General features: G+C 38.0%; 1 protein-coding gene across 1 annotated transcript in view; it reads left to right on the forward strand.

Moving 5' to 3' along the window:
- Positions 1 to 13,791, forward strand: part of COL25A1 (collagen type XXV alpha 1 chain) — a 324,158-nt gene that overhangs the window by 261,264 nt on the left and 49,103 nt on the right. Inside the window, exons 17-20 of the mRNA XM_055797890.1 lie at positions 317 to 361; positions 5,260 to 5,292; positions 5,454 to 5,489; positions 9,422 to 9,466. Coding sequence (XP_055653865.1) covers positions 317 to 361; positions 5,260 to 5,292; positions 5,454 to 5,489; positions 9,422 to 9,466 — 159 coding nt within the window. The remainder of the gene's footprint in view (positions 1 to 316; positions 362 to 5,259; positions 5,293 to 5,453; positions 5,490 to 9,421; positions 9,467 to 13,791) is intronic.

Raw genomic sequence — 13,791 nt, forward strand, 5'->3', positions numbered from 1 at the left:
TCCCTCTGTGTTGGAAAAAAACATACTGGTAATCTAAAATGCTGAATCACCATGAAATCATTCCTTCATTGCTAAACCACAGCGAACTGGGGAAGTCTGTAGACTATACCAACAGGTAGTTATTTGATAGTTTGTGGGGGTTTTTGAGGACCTGTGAAAGGGATTACATTTATAGTGAAGACTGTGTAAGACATAGCAGCTATATAAACCGTGCTTGAGAGATTGAGCTTGCCAGTCATGTTGTAATGTGGACTCTTCTCCTTATGCTGTGTGCTTACATAAAATCATTAAAATATAATACGGATTTTAATTATAGGGTGATGCTGGAGAAAATGGACCAAAGGGTGACACAGGAGAAAAGGTACACTATTTAACAGTGGAGAAAAAAATGTGTGCTTTAAGCATGCTTGCAGTACAACTAGTTAAGGAAAAAGAGTAATTCCATCAAAAGAAAAATGCATTTTAAAATGTGTATGTGTGTGTGTGTAAAGATGTTGAATGATTTGACTGAGTTCCTTTTTATGAATAGCAGAAAAAATATCATTGTTCTGTCCAATTACACATAAAGTTCCTGACTTTATACATTAGCAGCTTTAGCACAGGATACATCATACATCAGCATCTCTCTAATTAGCACTGCTCTTTGCTGAAATTTGCATTATAGGAAAACTTTGGTCACAAATTGCCAGACCTCTGGAACTAGGTCTGCTGGGTTATAGCCATTTCTGATATATCCTTTTACGTTTTCCCTTCTGTGCTCCCCTCAAAGGAAGGGACCAAATCAATATGGGACAAAAAAATATGGTATCATGATGGGTAACTTCACTCCAAATTGCCAGCTGGACAATTTAGAGTTGAAGATACAAATAAATTTTAAACCTTCTTGCCAGATGACATCAGACATAACCCCACTTAATACTTTGCTAGTTCATTGTTGCAGAAGACCAACACGTCGTAGAAGTCACTAAAAGGTAGACATTGTCAAAATTTTATTTTACTTAGTTTTGATTTATTTTATGTGAGACCCATACTGTATCACTGGGGGGGAAAAAAAAAAAAACCCACAAAAATTGAACTTGAGTTATTAAATGTGCTTTACTTACACAAGTTATAGTCTTTAGCAGTCAGAGCAAAGCCTGTGTTGCATGGGAAGAAGGGTCAGTCTCTTCTAGCTATCACTTCGGAACTCATATGCTTCTAAAAACATTCATCTTAGTGGCAAAACTTGGACAGAAGCATAAAAATTTCTTCATGTATCGCTATATGTGTAATTGCTTAACCAATTCACATCAGTTTAGTGCAAGGAGAAATTTATGGCAGATTTATCAAGCTGGTAAGGTATGCATGCAAATCCCTCAGGTCCTGTAATCTGGATACAGTAAAGCTATGCTTTCAAGAACACAAGGATTTTATGGGGCATATTGTAAAATCAGCAATTAAAAAGAGAGTAGATTGAAGAATAGTGAAGTTATTTGATTCCCAAAGTTCATTTAAATAATACTTTATCTGCAACCATGCTTATTAACCCAGATGAAAGTCTTAAGAACTTTATTTAGTTACTTACACAATGTATGCCAATAACATCACCTTGATCCACTCTTATGTGATTCAGGAATATAGTCTCTTAGCAAGTGTGAGATTGTTGCTCAGATACGTAGTCCTGCAACAAGTAAATGGGAAGTTTATAACCTCTCAGGGAAGCCTAGTGCAGCTTCATGTGTTGGTTTTCTAGTTTATCAACTGTGAGAGTGAGGTTGCATCCACTAGAATGCCTGTACTGCACTGTGGCACTGTGGTCCGCAGGGCACACATCTCTCTTTTTGGGATTGTTTAAGGAAAGAAAAACTTCTCTCCTTCTTTCAGTGGGAAATCCTTCCTCCCCAAGTATAATGTTTTAAGTATTTCTGTGTGAGCTTTCAACAGTTTGGCAGTCTAGTTGGGATCAACTTGTGGAAAGTATAGGTCATCAGGAGACTGCTTATATTGCTGTATCTGGAGAAACTTCAATAATTTGTTGAACTTCATAACACAGAAGTCTCCCATCTCTTCCAGGTTTCATATAAATTTCAGAGGTGGCATGGCGACATGGGAATATATGCTGTTTGTGCGAAGTGGATTGCTTTAACCATAGCAAGCTAGAATCCACTACATGAATTTTTACAACAGTCAGCAGCACTGTGACTTAGTTGACTTTCATTATTTTTCCTCCATTTTCTCTACCTGTAAGACAATCTGCCATCCAGAAAAAAAGATCCAGATCTTATAGGAGAGCTGCATCTTAAAGCTTCTGATACACAGCTGTGCAAAAACCTTCATAAGGAGCTTAGGAGTGTGGGTTTTGACAATTTAGAAGTAAGAATTAAACTTGATGTCATTACATTACTTTTGTACTGTTAACAAGGATTGTATTATTTCCTGCTTTTCAGTGTAGGCAGGAAATTTTTGCTGTATGATCATTATGTATATATGATTCCAGCAATAGCCAATCATATGCATTTAGAGGAAATCAGAATGATTGTTACAGCCACATTCAACGAACACGTTCACAAAGTAGCCTTGACTTTTTTCTGTATTTTCTTATTCGTATTTTTTTCTGTATTGTGTCTTCACTTGCTCTACTGGTGTCATGATCATCTTGAGGTGGCAGTTAAACTGACCTTGACTATAAACCCTGCTATAATGCAGGGTTTCAAAGTAGCTCAATAGCATTCCTTCTGTATTTTCCACTGGGTGCTTTGTATTGGGTGGGAAATTAACATAACAAACTATGTTTGCTTTCTTAAAAGAAGCAGATGAAAGCAAGTTTCAACAAATTTCACAACCAGCCTTATTGATGCACTAAGCTTATATATAAATCTCTTCTGTTATAGTTTTTCCCTACTATACAACCTGTGCCTTGTATTTGGGTAAATCTGAAAAGTCTGGGGCATGTGTTACATTATGAAACTTCATTAGTTTTTTTCCAGCTGAACACTTGTGGTGAGGAGTGTTAGACTTATTAAGGCTCAGTTTTTAAAGGCTGTTTTTAAGAGAGCTGTGGGATGTATTCAGAGACAAGACTAGTGTCCATACAGTTCTCAGGTGTTCAACCACATCCATGTACAAACCCTTCCTGCTCAGTAAACAAGCCATTAATTTTATGTAAATAAATGCAGAGACAATTGCACTAGATCATAATGCTGCACATATGCTTAAAAGATGTAATTCATGGCTCCCAAAACTTAAAAGCATTTATCTAAAAGCTTAAATAATGTTTCTGTGAGAAAAATACTAAATTTTAATTTTTGTGGTCAGAGAGAGATCAGATGACAACAGTTTCAGACTAGGTTTAGGAAAGAGTTCTTGTTTGTGCGATTAAAGTAGCTTTGTTTTCCGAACTGCTGTACCTAGTGGCTCTCAGAAATATGGAGCTAGGTGCCTACTTCTTGGCCTGTGACTTAAGAAAAAAACTGGTTTTGTTAAATTGTTCTACTTTGAAGACAGTCTCAATGCCAGACTTGAGTTCTTCCTTCCGCTCTTCCACTGCAGTCTTGGTCCTTAGAAAATACCAAGTATCTTCCTTCTGTGTGCATGTTCCCATGCTAAAGTTTCTTCATTTGCAAACTGTCTGACTCATCAGAGAACTGAGAACATGCTGTACCATATTTTTTTCTTTAATCCCATATAAATTTCAATTTTTGCTGAAAGTGGATTATAAATACTTTGTGTCCTATCTTCCCTGTATCCATCATTACCCCTTAAAATGTTTAAATGGTAAATGTCTCTTACCAGTTGTTTTTCCACTTTATAGCTACAAAAAATCCTTGAGGCTTTGCATTTAGTTGTACACACTTGTAAGGGATTTCAGCAGTATCACTCATGCATGCCTATCAAAATGAGGCAGCTCAGGTTTCTAGACATTAATCAAGCTGTCATAATATCACTTTTTGTGTTTTCTTCACACAAGAGCAAGCTGCAGTAACTGTGTAAAGAAAATCTATTCCTACTCTTCAAGGAGCGGGGAGCACGTTATCTGGTAGCATTTAATTTTATCAGGCAAATAACAAAAAGATCCCAAACCAACTTTAAAACTGGCATTCACAGGACACTTCCTGCAGTTTTACTGAATCATCAGGAATGGGTATCCCTTATTTATATTTTAACACAAAGAATATTAAGCATTTATACTCTGCTTATAGATCTTCAAAGTGGATTACAATACTGGCTTCTGTGCTACCTATGTAAATCACTAGCAGGCTTTGGTAAGCTTGAAGTTGCTACTGTGTAGTAAACTGTAACTTTCAATGAACAATCCAAATTTATTTTGAATAACAAATAATGAGACGGTTCATCAAATATAAGCACTCTAGCCATCTTCAGCAGCAACTAGCAAACTTTCATTAATTTAGTTTTTTTCAATTTTTTTTGGTGTGTCATTTAGGGAAAAAAAGTGCAGCAAAGTGAGTATACAAGAATTTTAAGGATCCTGCGACAATTGTACAAAACTGGGAGCTAACAGCTTCCTTGGCCAGGTCACTCACTGATCCTCTGCCCTTGTGCGTATCACTGCTTACCAAATCCAGTCAACCCAGCAAAACACAGGAATATCTTTCTGAATGCTAGATGCCTCCTCAGAACAAAGACCCTTCCTGAATACATAAATTATTATAGCTCTCTCATCCTGTAAAGTATAATACTTAACTGCATTAAATTATCAGTTAAAATATGCTGAAGAGCTGTGGAAATAGAACTGTGACTTGTCCTGATGGGGATAAACACAAAGGTCACTGGCGTGTTTTTTCAAGGTAAACTTTCATTAGCACAAAAAGCTTTGTCAGTTGAGACCCGACACTTGCCATCTGTAGAATTAGGTTGCAAAGATTGCCATATTCTTTGTAAATGGCAGTAAATTATTTTTAATGTGTATCAGCAATTTAGAGATGTCAAATTATGTCCCATCTTCTGGTTTTATAGAAGTACACTTATACAAAATCTGCAATTATTACATCTACATTATTAGTTGTGAAATTTGAGGTTAACTATTATGTGGTTTGGATGAGTGAAACTAAAACTCTCTGCTGTTCTTGAAAACAATTTTCTGAATCACACTGATTTATTGGCTAAATTCCTATGTAGCAGTACAGAGAACAGGTAGTCTTGCTATGTATGTAGTTATTTTGCTATATAATCTTGCTATACTCTTGAATGTTTTGTTATATCTGTTTCCTGAAAAACTGTATATGTAATAAGTGTGATTATTTCTTGTGGATTTTGTATCAGGGTGACCCTGGTTCTTCTGCTGCAGGAATTAAGGTAATTTAGTTTTAAAGTAGTTGTACAGGGAGAAGAGGGATGGTTGGTTTGTTACTTTGTGGTGTCACAGACATTTTAGATACCATTAATGTTATGGTTTTCCCCAGCTCTATTTTTAATGCATTTTGTCATATCTCATGTCTTTCATCTCTTTTTTTTAGGGTGAACCTGGTGAATCTGGGCGGCCTGGACAAAAGGTATTAGTTGGAAATGTTCAGTTTTCCTTTTCTTCTCTGTTGGATTTGTTATAAATGATGTTACACAGATATTACCAGTGGCACTTACCCATATTAGGATGAACCCAAGACAGTACAATTTAACAGCCCAAGCCCTGTACGCATTTGGTGTATGATCATTTTGTATTTTAAAAAAGCACAGGAATGATGATAGTAATTAACATGAAAAGCAGTATCAGACTAACTCACCCACCCTTCTAGCCACAGCACACTTCTTGCCTTGAAAGCTTACCTAATATCAGCTGCTGAGACTAACAAAGAACAGCTCTGCTCCTTGAGTGTTCACAAGTTAACCCTGCATGTTTGACTGAATATTAATATTCAGACTATAGTACAATATTACATCTCATTAGGAAGGAAATAAATACTGACTAGAATCCCTTTCATGTATATCTGTAAGGGGAATCAAACTGTCAGAGGTACACGGTACGTTTGGAACGACATATACCAGGTAATGCCGCTCTATTCTTCCTTGCAGGGGAAGAAATTCCCCTGGGTTCTGCGTAGCTGAGGCTGCTATTGCAAGTAAAAGTTCAGCAGGAGCTGTAATGACTCTATGCTGTACGAGGCCCTCTGAAGTTGGGGAATTTCCTCTTTGAATCCACAGTACATCAGACACAGTGAATGCTGTGCCTTCAGCTGCCTTTCATGAGGAGGAGGCAGGTCCTGCTGGGGAGACCTGATGAAAGGGCAAAGAGAAGAGACAATGAGAGAAACAGATCTTTGCTTTGCAGTACTTGGTTTCCCACGAGAGCTTTCGGCACCATTCTTTCCTCTTACAACATTGAAAATTACCCACTACTGCCAGAGTGGAGCGGAGTCCAGCTGCCAGTTGAGCTAGCAGGTATTCCAGCCAGGCAGCCAAGAACTAAAATTTTATATAGTGAATGGCAGTACAACCATTTTCTAATACTCTAGGTCTTTTGGTGACTAAGCAAAACCCCAAACACATACAAATACACAATAAAAGACAAAGACTTTTGCTTTGAGAAATTATAACTGTCATCAATTTTAATAGACTAAACAAAGACTATTATGGTTGCAAATGCAGTTCTTTAGTAGAATGTAGTGTTAATTAGGAAAGGTAATCAAAGTAGTTTAAAGCTATCAAATCCACAGAATCATTCAGTGTGTATATACTGCAGTGTATGCTTTGCTTGGGTAATAAACTAGACAATGCACTTAAGAGCCTGTTGAGATTCATACTCTCATTAGCTGGCTGCCATGGAAGCAAAACTAGCAGTGATTTATCAGCAGGCTCCTGGATCTCAGTCCCCAGGCACTCAGGTTTGATCTCATTTAGGTAACATAGATAAGTCAGATGTACGCAGTTCAGACTTTCTTTAGTCTCAGCTTGTTGTTCACACAAAAGGTTTAATGTGTTCTTTCCACTTCACCTCACAAGCTTCCAGTACGCCACATTCATGTCCCCAGCATGAACAAGCAGCTCCTGTAATACACTCATTCAGAGTGCCTCCTCCAACCAGGTGCCCCACGTCTGCTGTTCTGCTCCCTGCTTAACAGGGACTTGTTCACCACATCAGAGGTTGTGAGAGGCCCTTTTTTCAACTGGAGACATGCCTCTGCTCTCCATGTCACCTCAGTACTTTTCCCCCTACTGTGTCCCATTCCTATTTCCTTCCTGTATCTTCTCTCCTTCCTTATATTTTACTTCTTCCTCCTCTTCCAGTTATTCCTTATCCATCTTCTAAGGACAGATATACTGAGCTGCCCACCTGAATATTGTTTCCATGAAATGAAACGTGACAGTATTTCAGTGGCTTGACAAGGCTGTTGTGCTGCAGAGGTGGTAGAAGAACCTGCTCTGCCAACCTGAGCATTAAGAGATGGAGTTAGTATACAGCTTTGTATACTAAAAAATATTTTTTTGGATGTACTTTAAAAATTCTCATAAATCTTGCTCAGACCTTTCATATCAGGAAAGGTCCTGAAAAGAAAATATTATGCATTCATCTACAATACTAATTCTAATGAAGCATTCATGATTTCATTGTGTTTCCCATTGTTTAATATATCTTTGAGAGGCATTTTAATGGTTTTAGATTACTGTGACTCCGAACTGGCTTTGGTGGATCCTTGCTGCTTGTTATGTGTGCGTCTATGGGGATTAACTTTGTCCCAAGACTAAACAGTGACCTACTGCAGCAATGCTAATAGGTTAGCAGTTATAATTATTCAAATGCTGTGCTTAAAAGTGAAATTCATTGCTTCCACAATTAGATTAGAAAAGGTCATGGTAGTAGAGTGGTATGTATGGCTACTGAAGAAAGAAACTGAAAGACAGAGGAGTAGGGTTTTGGAGAGAGCATTTTGTCAGGAATGAGTACAGTGGAGACTTTTCAAGATTAACAACCTGTTTTCTGCTTTAGAAAGTGTTAGGCAACATATTGCAAAATAATAGTGTCTATTTAAAATGGTATCCTAGCTTCTATTCCTTCATGTGATTTTATAGTTAGTATTTTGAGACTGGAATCTTTCCTGTGCTTTTAGGGAATGTGAACAGTTAAAATTCTGGAGCAACTGAAATGGACAAAGAAGCTGTTATCAGATCCTTCTATAACATTTTAAAATCACTCCATTTGGTAAAGCAATTTGCAGACCCTTTATTGTGTTTTTCAGTTGGTGGCAGAGTGTAATTTTGTTATTAGTGCTTCAAGTCTACTTAATAATACCGCCTCAAAGAAGTGTCTTTGGGTACTGTAGTCTGATGAACAGCTGTATTATGTATACACGTCCTTGTGTACCTATACATGTGTATGAATGTATGTAAGTGTGTATGTATACACACACACGTAAACTATTTTAATAGCATAATCAGCCCAAACCACAGAGTTGAAATCTGGATTTCTGTAAAGCTCGGGAATGTACAAAAGCTGGAATATAGTTCAACTCATTATAAAACTAAAAGTTGGCTTCGGAGTTCAGATCTGAGCTTCCAGAAAGTTCAGGGAATGTTCAGATCCAAGGTGCTGGTTGGAATCCATCTCTGCATTAAAAAAAAATCTCCAGCCTTTAAAATAATGTTTTCTTCACATGTGTTTGTGCTTTTTTTCCCCCTGTTCATCATCTTTATTTCCCTAGACAACATCTTTCCATTTAGCTGGTATCTCAAAATGATCACTTGTGTGAATGTTGTCGTTCCTGTCCTAGACTAATATCAGCTTCATTTCAAAATTAATACATTCAGTTTTCAACTCCTGTTCCAAAATTACCCTTGCAAATGTAGTACTATAGGTCTTTTCATTGCAGTTGTACATAAGCAAGGTGTTTCTGGGTAAAGCAATAGAAGGTTACATTTCCACTATCCTTCAATGACACCCTGTATATTCACAGATAAATAGCAAGCACTGAAATGATGCTACAGATAGCTCTATAAAAATGATGGCCCAGTTATAATTAGGCAGTCCTGCTTCAATTGCACAATTTAAACCAAGCTCTTCTGAATTGCCTTTTCAAAACTAAATCAGACAGTTACACAGCACAATATCTAGCTCAGCGTTGAAAATGGAACAGAATTAAACATCTGTCGTAAGTATGGAACTGAAATGGCAGTGTGTAAAAGGAACCAGTATGCTTCTTTTTTTCTTCTCTTTTGGTGAAGGTTAACGTGAGTTCATTTTTGGCTTTCCTGACAGGGATTTTCAACCTGGGTGTCATCTTCATATCCATGGTTCCCAGAAGACATTTAAGTTCTTAACATGACTCTTACTAATTGTATATTTAAGTCACTCATTTTGAAAATATCAGTACTGCTTGAACTGACTAGCAATCATCTGTGCTGTTCTATCTTGCTGCGGAATATACAGGGGTATTCACTGGATAGTGACCATAACTGAATAATGTCTGTAATATTATGTAATTTTCCTGTATAGGGTGAACCAGGTCTCCCTGGGCTTCCTGGACTCCCTGGGATAAAGGTAAATAAACTGTAGTCTCTGTTGTACTGGGGGGACACCACAAAGAGGGGGAGACTGCAAGAATGTGGCTAAAATAGACTTATGGTACTTGTGCTATATCTTCCGAGTCTCTGGTATCGAACTGGGGATTGTCACAGAAAGGTTTCACTTGGAAAACTGGTTGTCTGTGAATAAGCAAACAGTATAACTTACATTAGAATGTGAAGTAGAACATTGCATTCTAGTGCATTAAAAAATAGCCTAATAGAGAATTTTTATATATTTTTATTTAATGGAAGAGTCTTGTCATCAAAATTTTACTTGGTTTCCACTTTAATGTGTGCTTTCCAGTAACAGTAGTCTACTGAATTTACCAAGCCTACAGCCAGAGGACTGCATTAATTGTACACAGGCTGTGGAGAGCTGGCTCTGTCAAGAAAAACACTCTGTGCTCCATTACACAGCAGTGATTTCCACCAACTAGTCAAAATGTTTTAATAAGATTCTATTCAGTGTTAGCCGCAGTCCCTGACCTAATACCTGGTTTAGTCCCTGGCTTCCGGTTTGTCTGGGATCTTTAGGTAAGTTGATACAAAAGACATGTGGTTGGTTTAGCTCTAGCGTAAGTGGTTGCATTGGGAGTTGCAGACACTTGCACAGTTTGAGCTGTAACTGTATAATGCTGCACAGAGTGGATTCACGTATCCTGAGTGAATGCAGATTAGAGTGGTTGCTTCTCCTCTGTGGCAAAGGCTGTTCATTCAGAAAACAAAATCTCTTTGAAACTTTTTCTTTGCATTCCAGCACGGGCCTGTGTATACCTCAGGAGATAGTTTATATCATTTCTCCAATAACAAGGGGAATAAGTCAGAGGCCAAATGCTTGTCCATTTTGGTAGAATACTGGATTTAGCTCACGGAATATAACATTTGCAGTGGTTTTCTCAAGGGACCTGTGAATTGCCACAGTAGTAAAGCATAATGTCCCTTCTGTGTTACTGGTAAATTATGGGAAGAACGGAATGTGCATATGAAAGTTTGCATGTTGTAATACCTGGAAATATAGATCCCAGGGAGGCTGTTCATTTTCTACAAGGACAAACTCTATATTGACTAGTGAAGATCATGTAGGAGCAAAGTCCTTTGTGTGACCAAACTGTGTTTCTGTGAGGACCTTTGACAGCAATCCCTATGCTGTTTAACAGTGAGCAGAGGTAGCTCAGCTGGTCAGTGCCAGTGTCCTGGGGGCACTTGCCAAAACCAACTGGAGTTGTGGCTGGTCTTCGGGAATTCCATTGATGCAGACCATGCACGTCCATGCATATTATCAACAACTAAATAAAAAAGTCTGAGTCTGAGTATCTTGTCTGGGAAAATTATTGCTGTTAAGTTTTATTTATTGGTGGTACGAATGGGTTAGAAGGGCAGCTTTCAGGTTCATCCAAAAGGCAAGATGTGAAGTAAAAAATGGACAGAGCGTGGGAGTTTTGCTCAGTGAAAATTTATCTCAGAATTCAGTGGATACAGTGGAAAAGCAGTACAGTTGTTTGCAGAATAAAATGGAATAATTTGGTCAAATATTAATCCTTTAGGAGAGCGCTAGCTTCTATTAAAAATAGAAAGGGGAGAGTGATGGTTCAGTGAGGAAATTCTATCCAGTGCAATTTTGCATTGAGGTGGCTAGACACACCCTAGATGGTGACAAGTGACCTAGCAGAACATGCATAGGAGAGAGCAAAGCATTTCTGATCACATCAGACTTGCAGGGTGGGTGCTGTTTGATTCAAGGCATATGTAAACTCTGTTCAATTAAGAAGTCTACAGAAAAGCCTAGATTTTTCTGTCGTAGAGCCTACATCTGTGGCATGAGCAGTGGTAGCAGAAATTAGAGAATGGCTGGAGTTAGGATAGGGGCACTCATCAACAACGAAAAAGTAGTAGTTTAGCCCCTTTTTCTCATCCTCTGTTTTAGCAAAATTTATGTATCACCATGGTAAAATAATGTCAGCAATTTCCAAGAACAACCTAAGTGATATTGAGAAACAAATTTCCAGTCAACTAATGTTGATTGAAAGCTACTGTGAAATAACAGTGACTGGATGAGAAACCTGAGCATGAAGGAAATCCATTTGTCTGGACTTGCAATCTGTTGAAGCTATCACGATATTACCACACAAAACTGAAAAGAATCTTATTTGGAGCAATGACTTTTTTCTTTTTTTCCTCATTGTTCCATGTTGTTTGTTACATTTTTTTCAGGACTGCTGGGGTCTGTCCCTATCAGGACTTTATAAAACTCTAAGATATGTCTTTGCTCTTCTGTCTTAGTAGTGATACGCAGTGGTGGCATAATGCAAGACACAGCACAAACCCCACACAATGTCATTACAACATCTAGGAACTTGTTACAACGTGTAAGAAGTTTCCATAAGGGAAATGGATTACAGAGTTCTTGTGCATTTGCATGCCAGCACAGTAGCTGTCAGGAGGGATTTTGCAGGCTATTCCCAAGCTTTTTGAGATGGACATCTGGCAACTCTAGCAAATCACTAGTAGGGGCATGTAGGAGAAAGTGATGGGGCTCAGTACAATGCAGTGGCCATTTAATCTCTTTCCCAGTAGGAAAAAAAAATGAATATTCTTGTATTGCTGGTATTACTTTAATACTATTCTTTTCTACAGTATTGTTCTCTTCAGTTTCTGTGACATTATGCAGGTGTGCACATGCACACTCCAAAGTCTTCTATAGAATACTCTGTTAAGGTCCCTTACAGCTAAAAAGCTTTAGGGTTCTCATTGCACTTTTTGATCCTTCTTCAGTCCTATGTAATTCGAATTACAGAATGTTCTCCAAATTTGTGTCTTCCTGTGATGTTCTAGAAATTAACATGTTATATTTGTTTTCTGGCTATTTCCCTGAGTTATTCATAAAACACATTTCCCAAATGGATTGGAAAGATTAGCCCTAGGTGGCAAGTGCATCTGAAATGCATTAATTCCTGTAGATCAATGGATATAGCTTAAACCAGTGTTCAACTGGCCAAGTAGTCAAAGAAAGGGGACATTATATATTCCGGAAATCAGATAAACAAATAGCAAAAGTTCATATCCATTTGATATACAGTAACATAAATCACACAGGTGATTTCAAATTAACAAACTAGTTGTCTGAGGATCGTGTTTACAGAGCTGTTATGTTCTAGACAGCTTTGGAATGGCTGGATGTTGATAGACAAATACATAGAGGCATCTTCAAGACAGGTGACAAGAAAGATGCAAGAGAAGACCCCATGTTGCCTAATTTTGAAAGAATTTCCTTCAGTATCTCTTAGTACTTCCACGTAATGAAAAGAAGATAGCATACAGGGATATTCTACACACAGGACACTCTTGAATGTGGTTCATCTGGTCTTCCCTTTGACTATTGCGTAAGCAACTGAAATCTCCTTTTCTTCAAATGTTAGCTGAACTATGAATTTGCTTTCTTGTGAATGAATCTCTCCACAGTGGCAGGCTGTGTTACGAAATGCTTTAGGTAACTGTGCACATACATGGCATTCCTTACAAATGCTACACCAGCCTGTGAAAACATAAATGCCATGCCAGGCAGTGGACCGTATCTTTCCAGCTACATCTCAGCTTTCTTCTCATGGTTGAAGAAGCTTCCCAAGGCATCCAGTCCAGTATGCTTGAACATGTAGCCAAACTACTTAAAGGATTAATAAATACTAATCACTGGGAAAGTTTCAGCTTCTTATAATGCCATTTCAATTAATTAATCAATGTTCCCAGGAACCTGTTAGAGCTTGGTTAAACATGATACTGGAGTCTGAATGAACAGCAACATCGGACGGACATGCAAGTATCATATCTGAATTCAGAGTATGCAGCAGGGTCTTTTATTACTTTTCTAGACCCATTCACTATGCACATACGGATGTCTTGGGAGTTCTTCCTGTTCTTTTTCATTCTCTCCTCATTGTCAGTTGGTGCCATGGAGGAAACACAAGCGCAGTCAGTTATTTCCAAGACAGTGATAAAGCTGTCTGTGACATGCTGGAGAAACGTTTCTCAAGCACCTGTTGCTGTTTAGGAATGGCTGGAAACTTAATGAGCCCCTGAATGTGTTCCACCATGTCACTTGGGAAGCAAGTAAGGCACCTAAACACGGAGTATTAACTCATTGCTCTGGTATCTCCCAACTGATGCCAAGCAGACGCAGAATACTTTCTATGAAACACAAACTTCATATATCTGTTTTATCTCATAACTTTCATGGGATGATAAATACAAAGCAGTATGATGATACATACAAAGTACTCACCGTAATGTAAATCATGTATACCC

Source organism: Falco peregrinus, chromosome 2, assembly GCF_023634155.1.
Source record: "Falco peregrinus isolate bFalPer1 chromosome 2, bFalPer1.pri, whole genome shotgun sequence".
In the NCBI taxonomy this organism is placed as follows: Eukaryota; Metazoa; Chordata; class Aves; order Falconiformes; family Falconidae; genus Falco; species Falco peregrinus.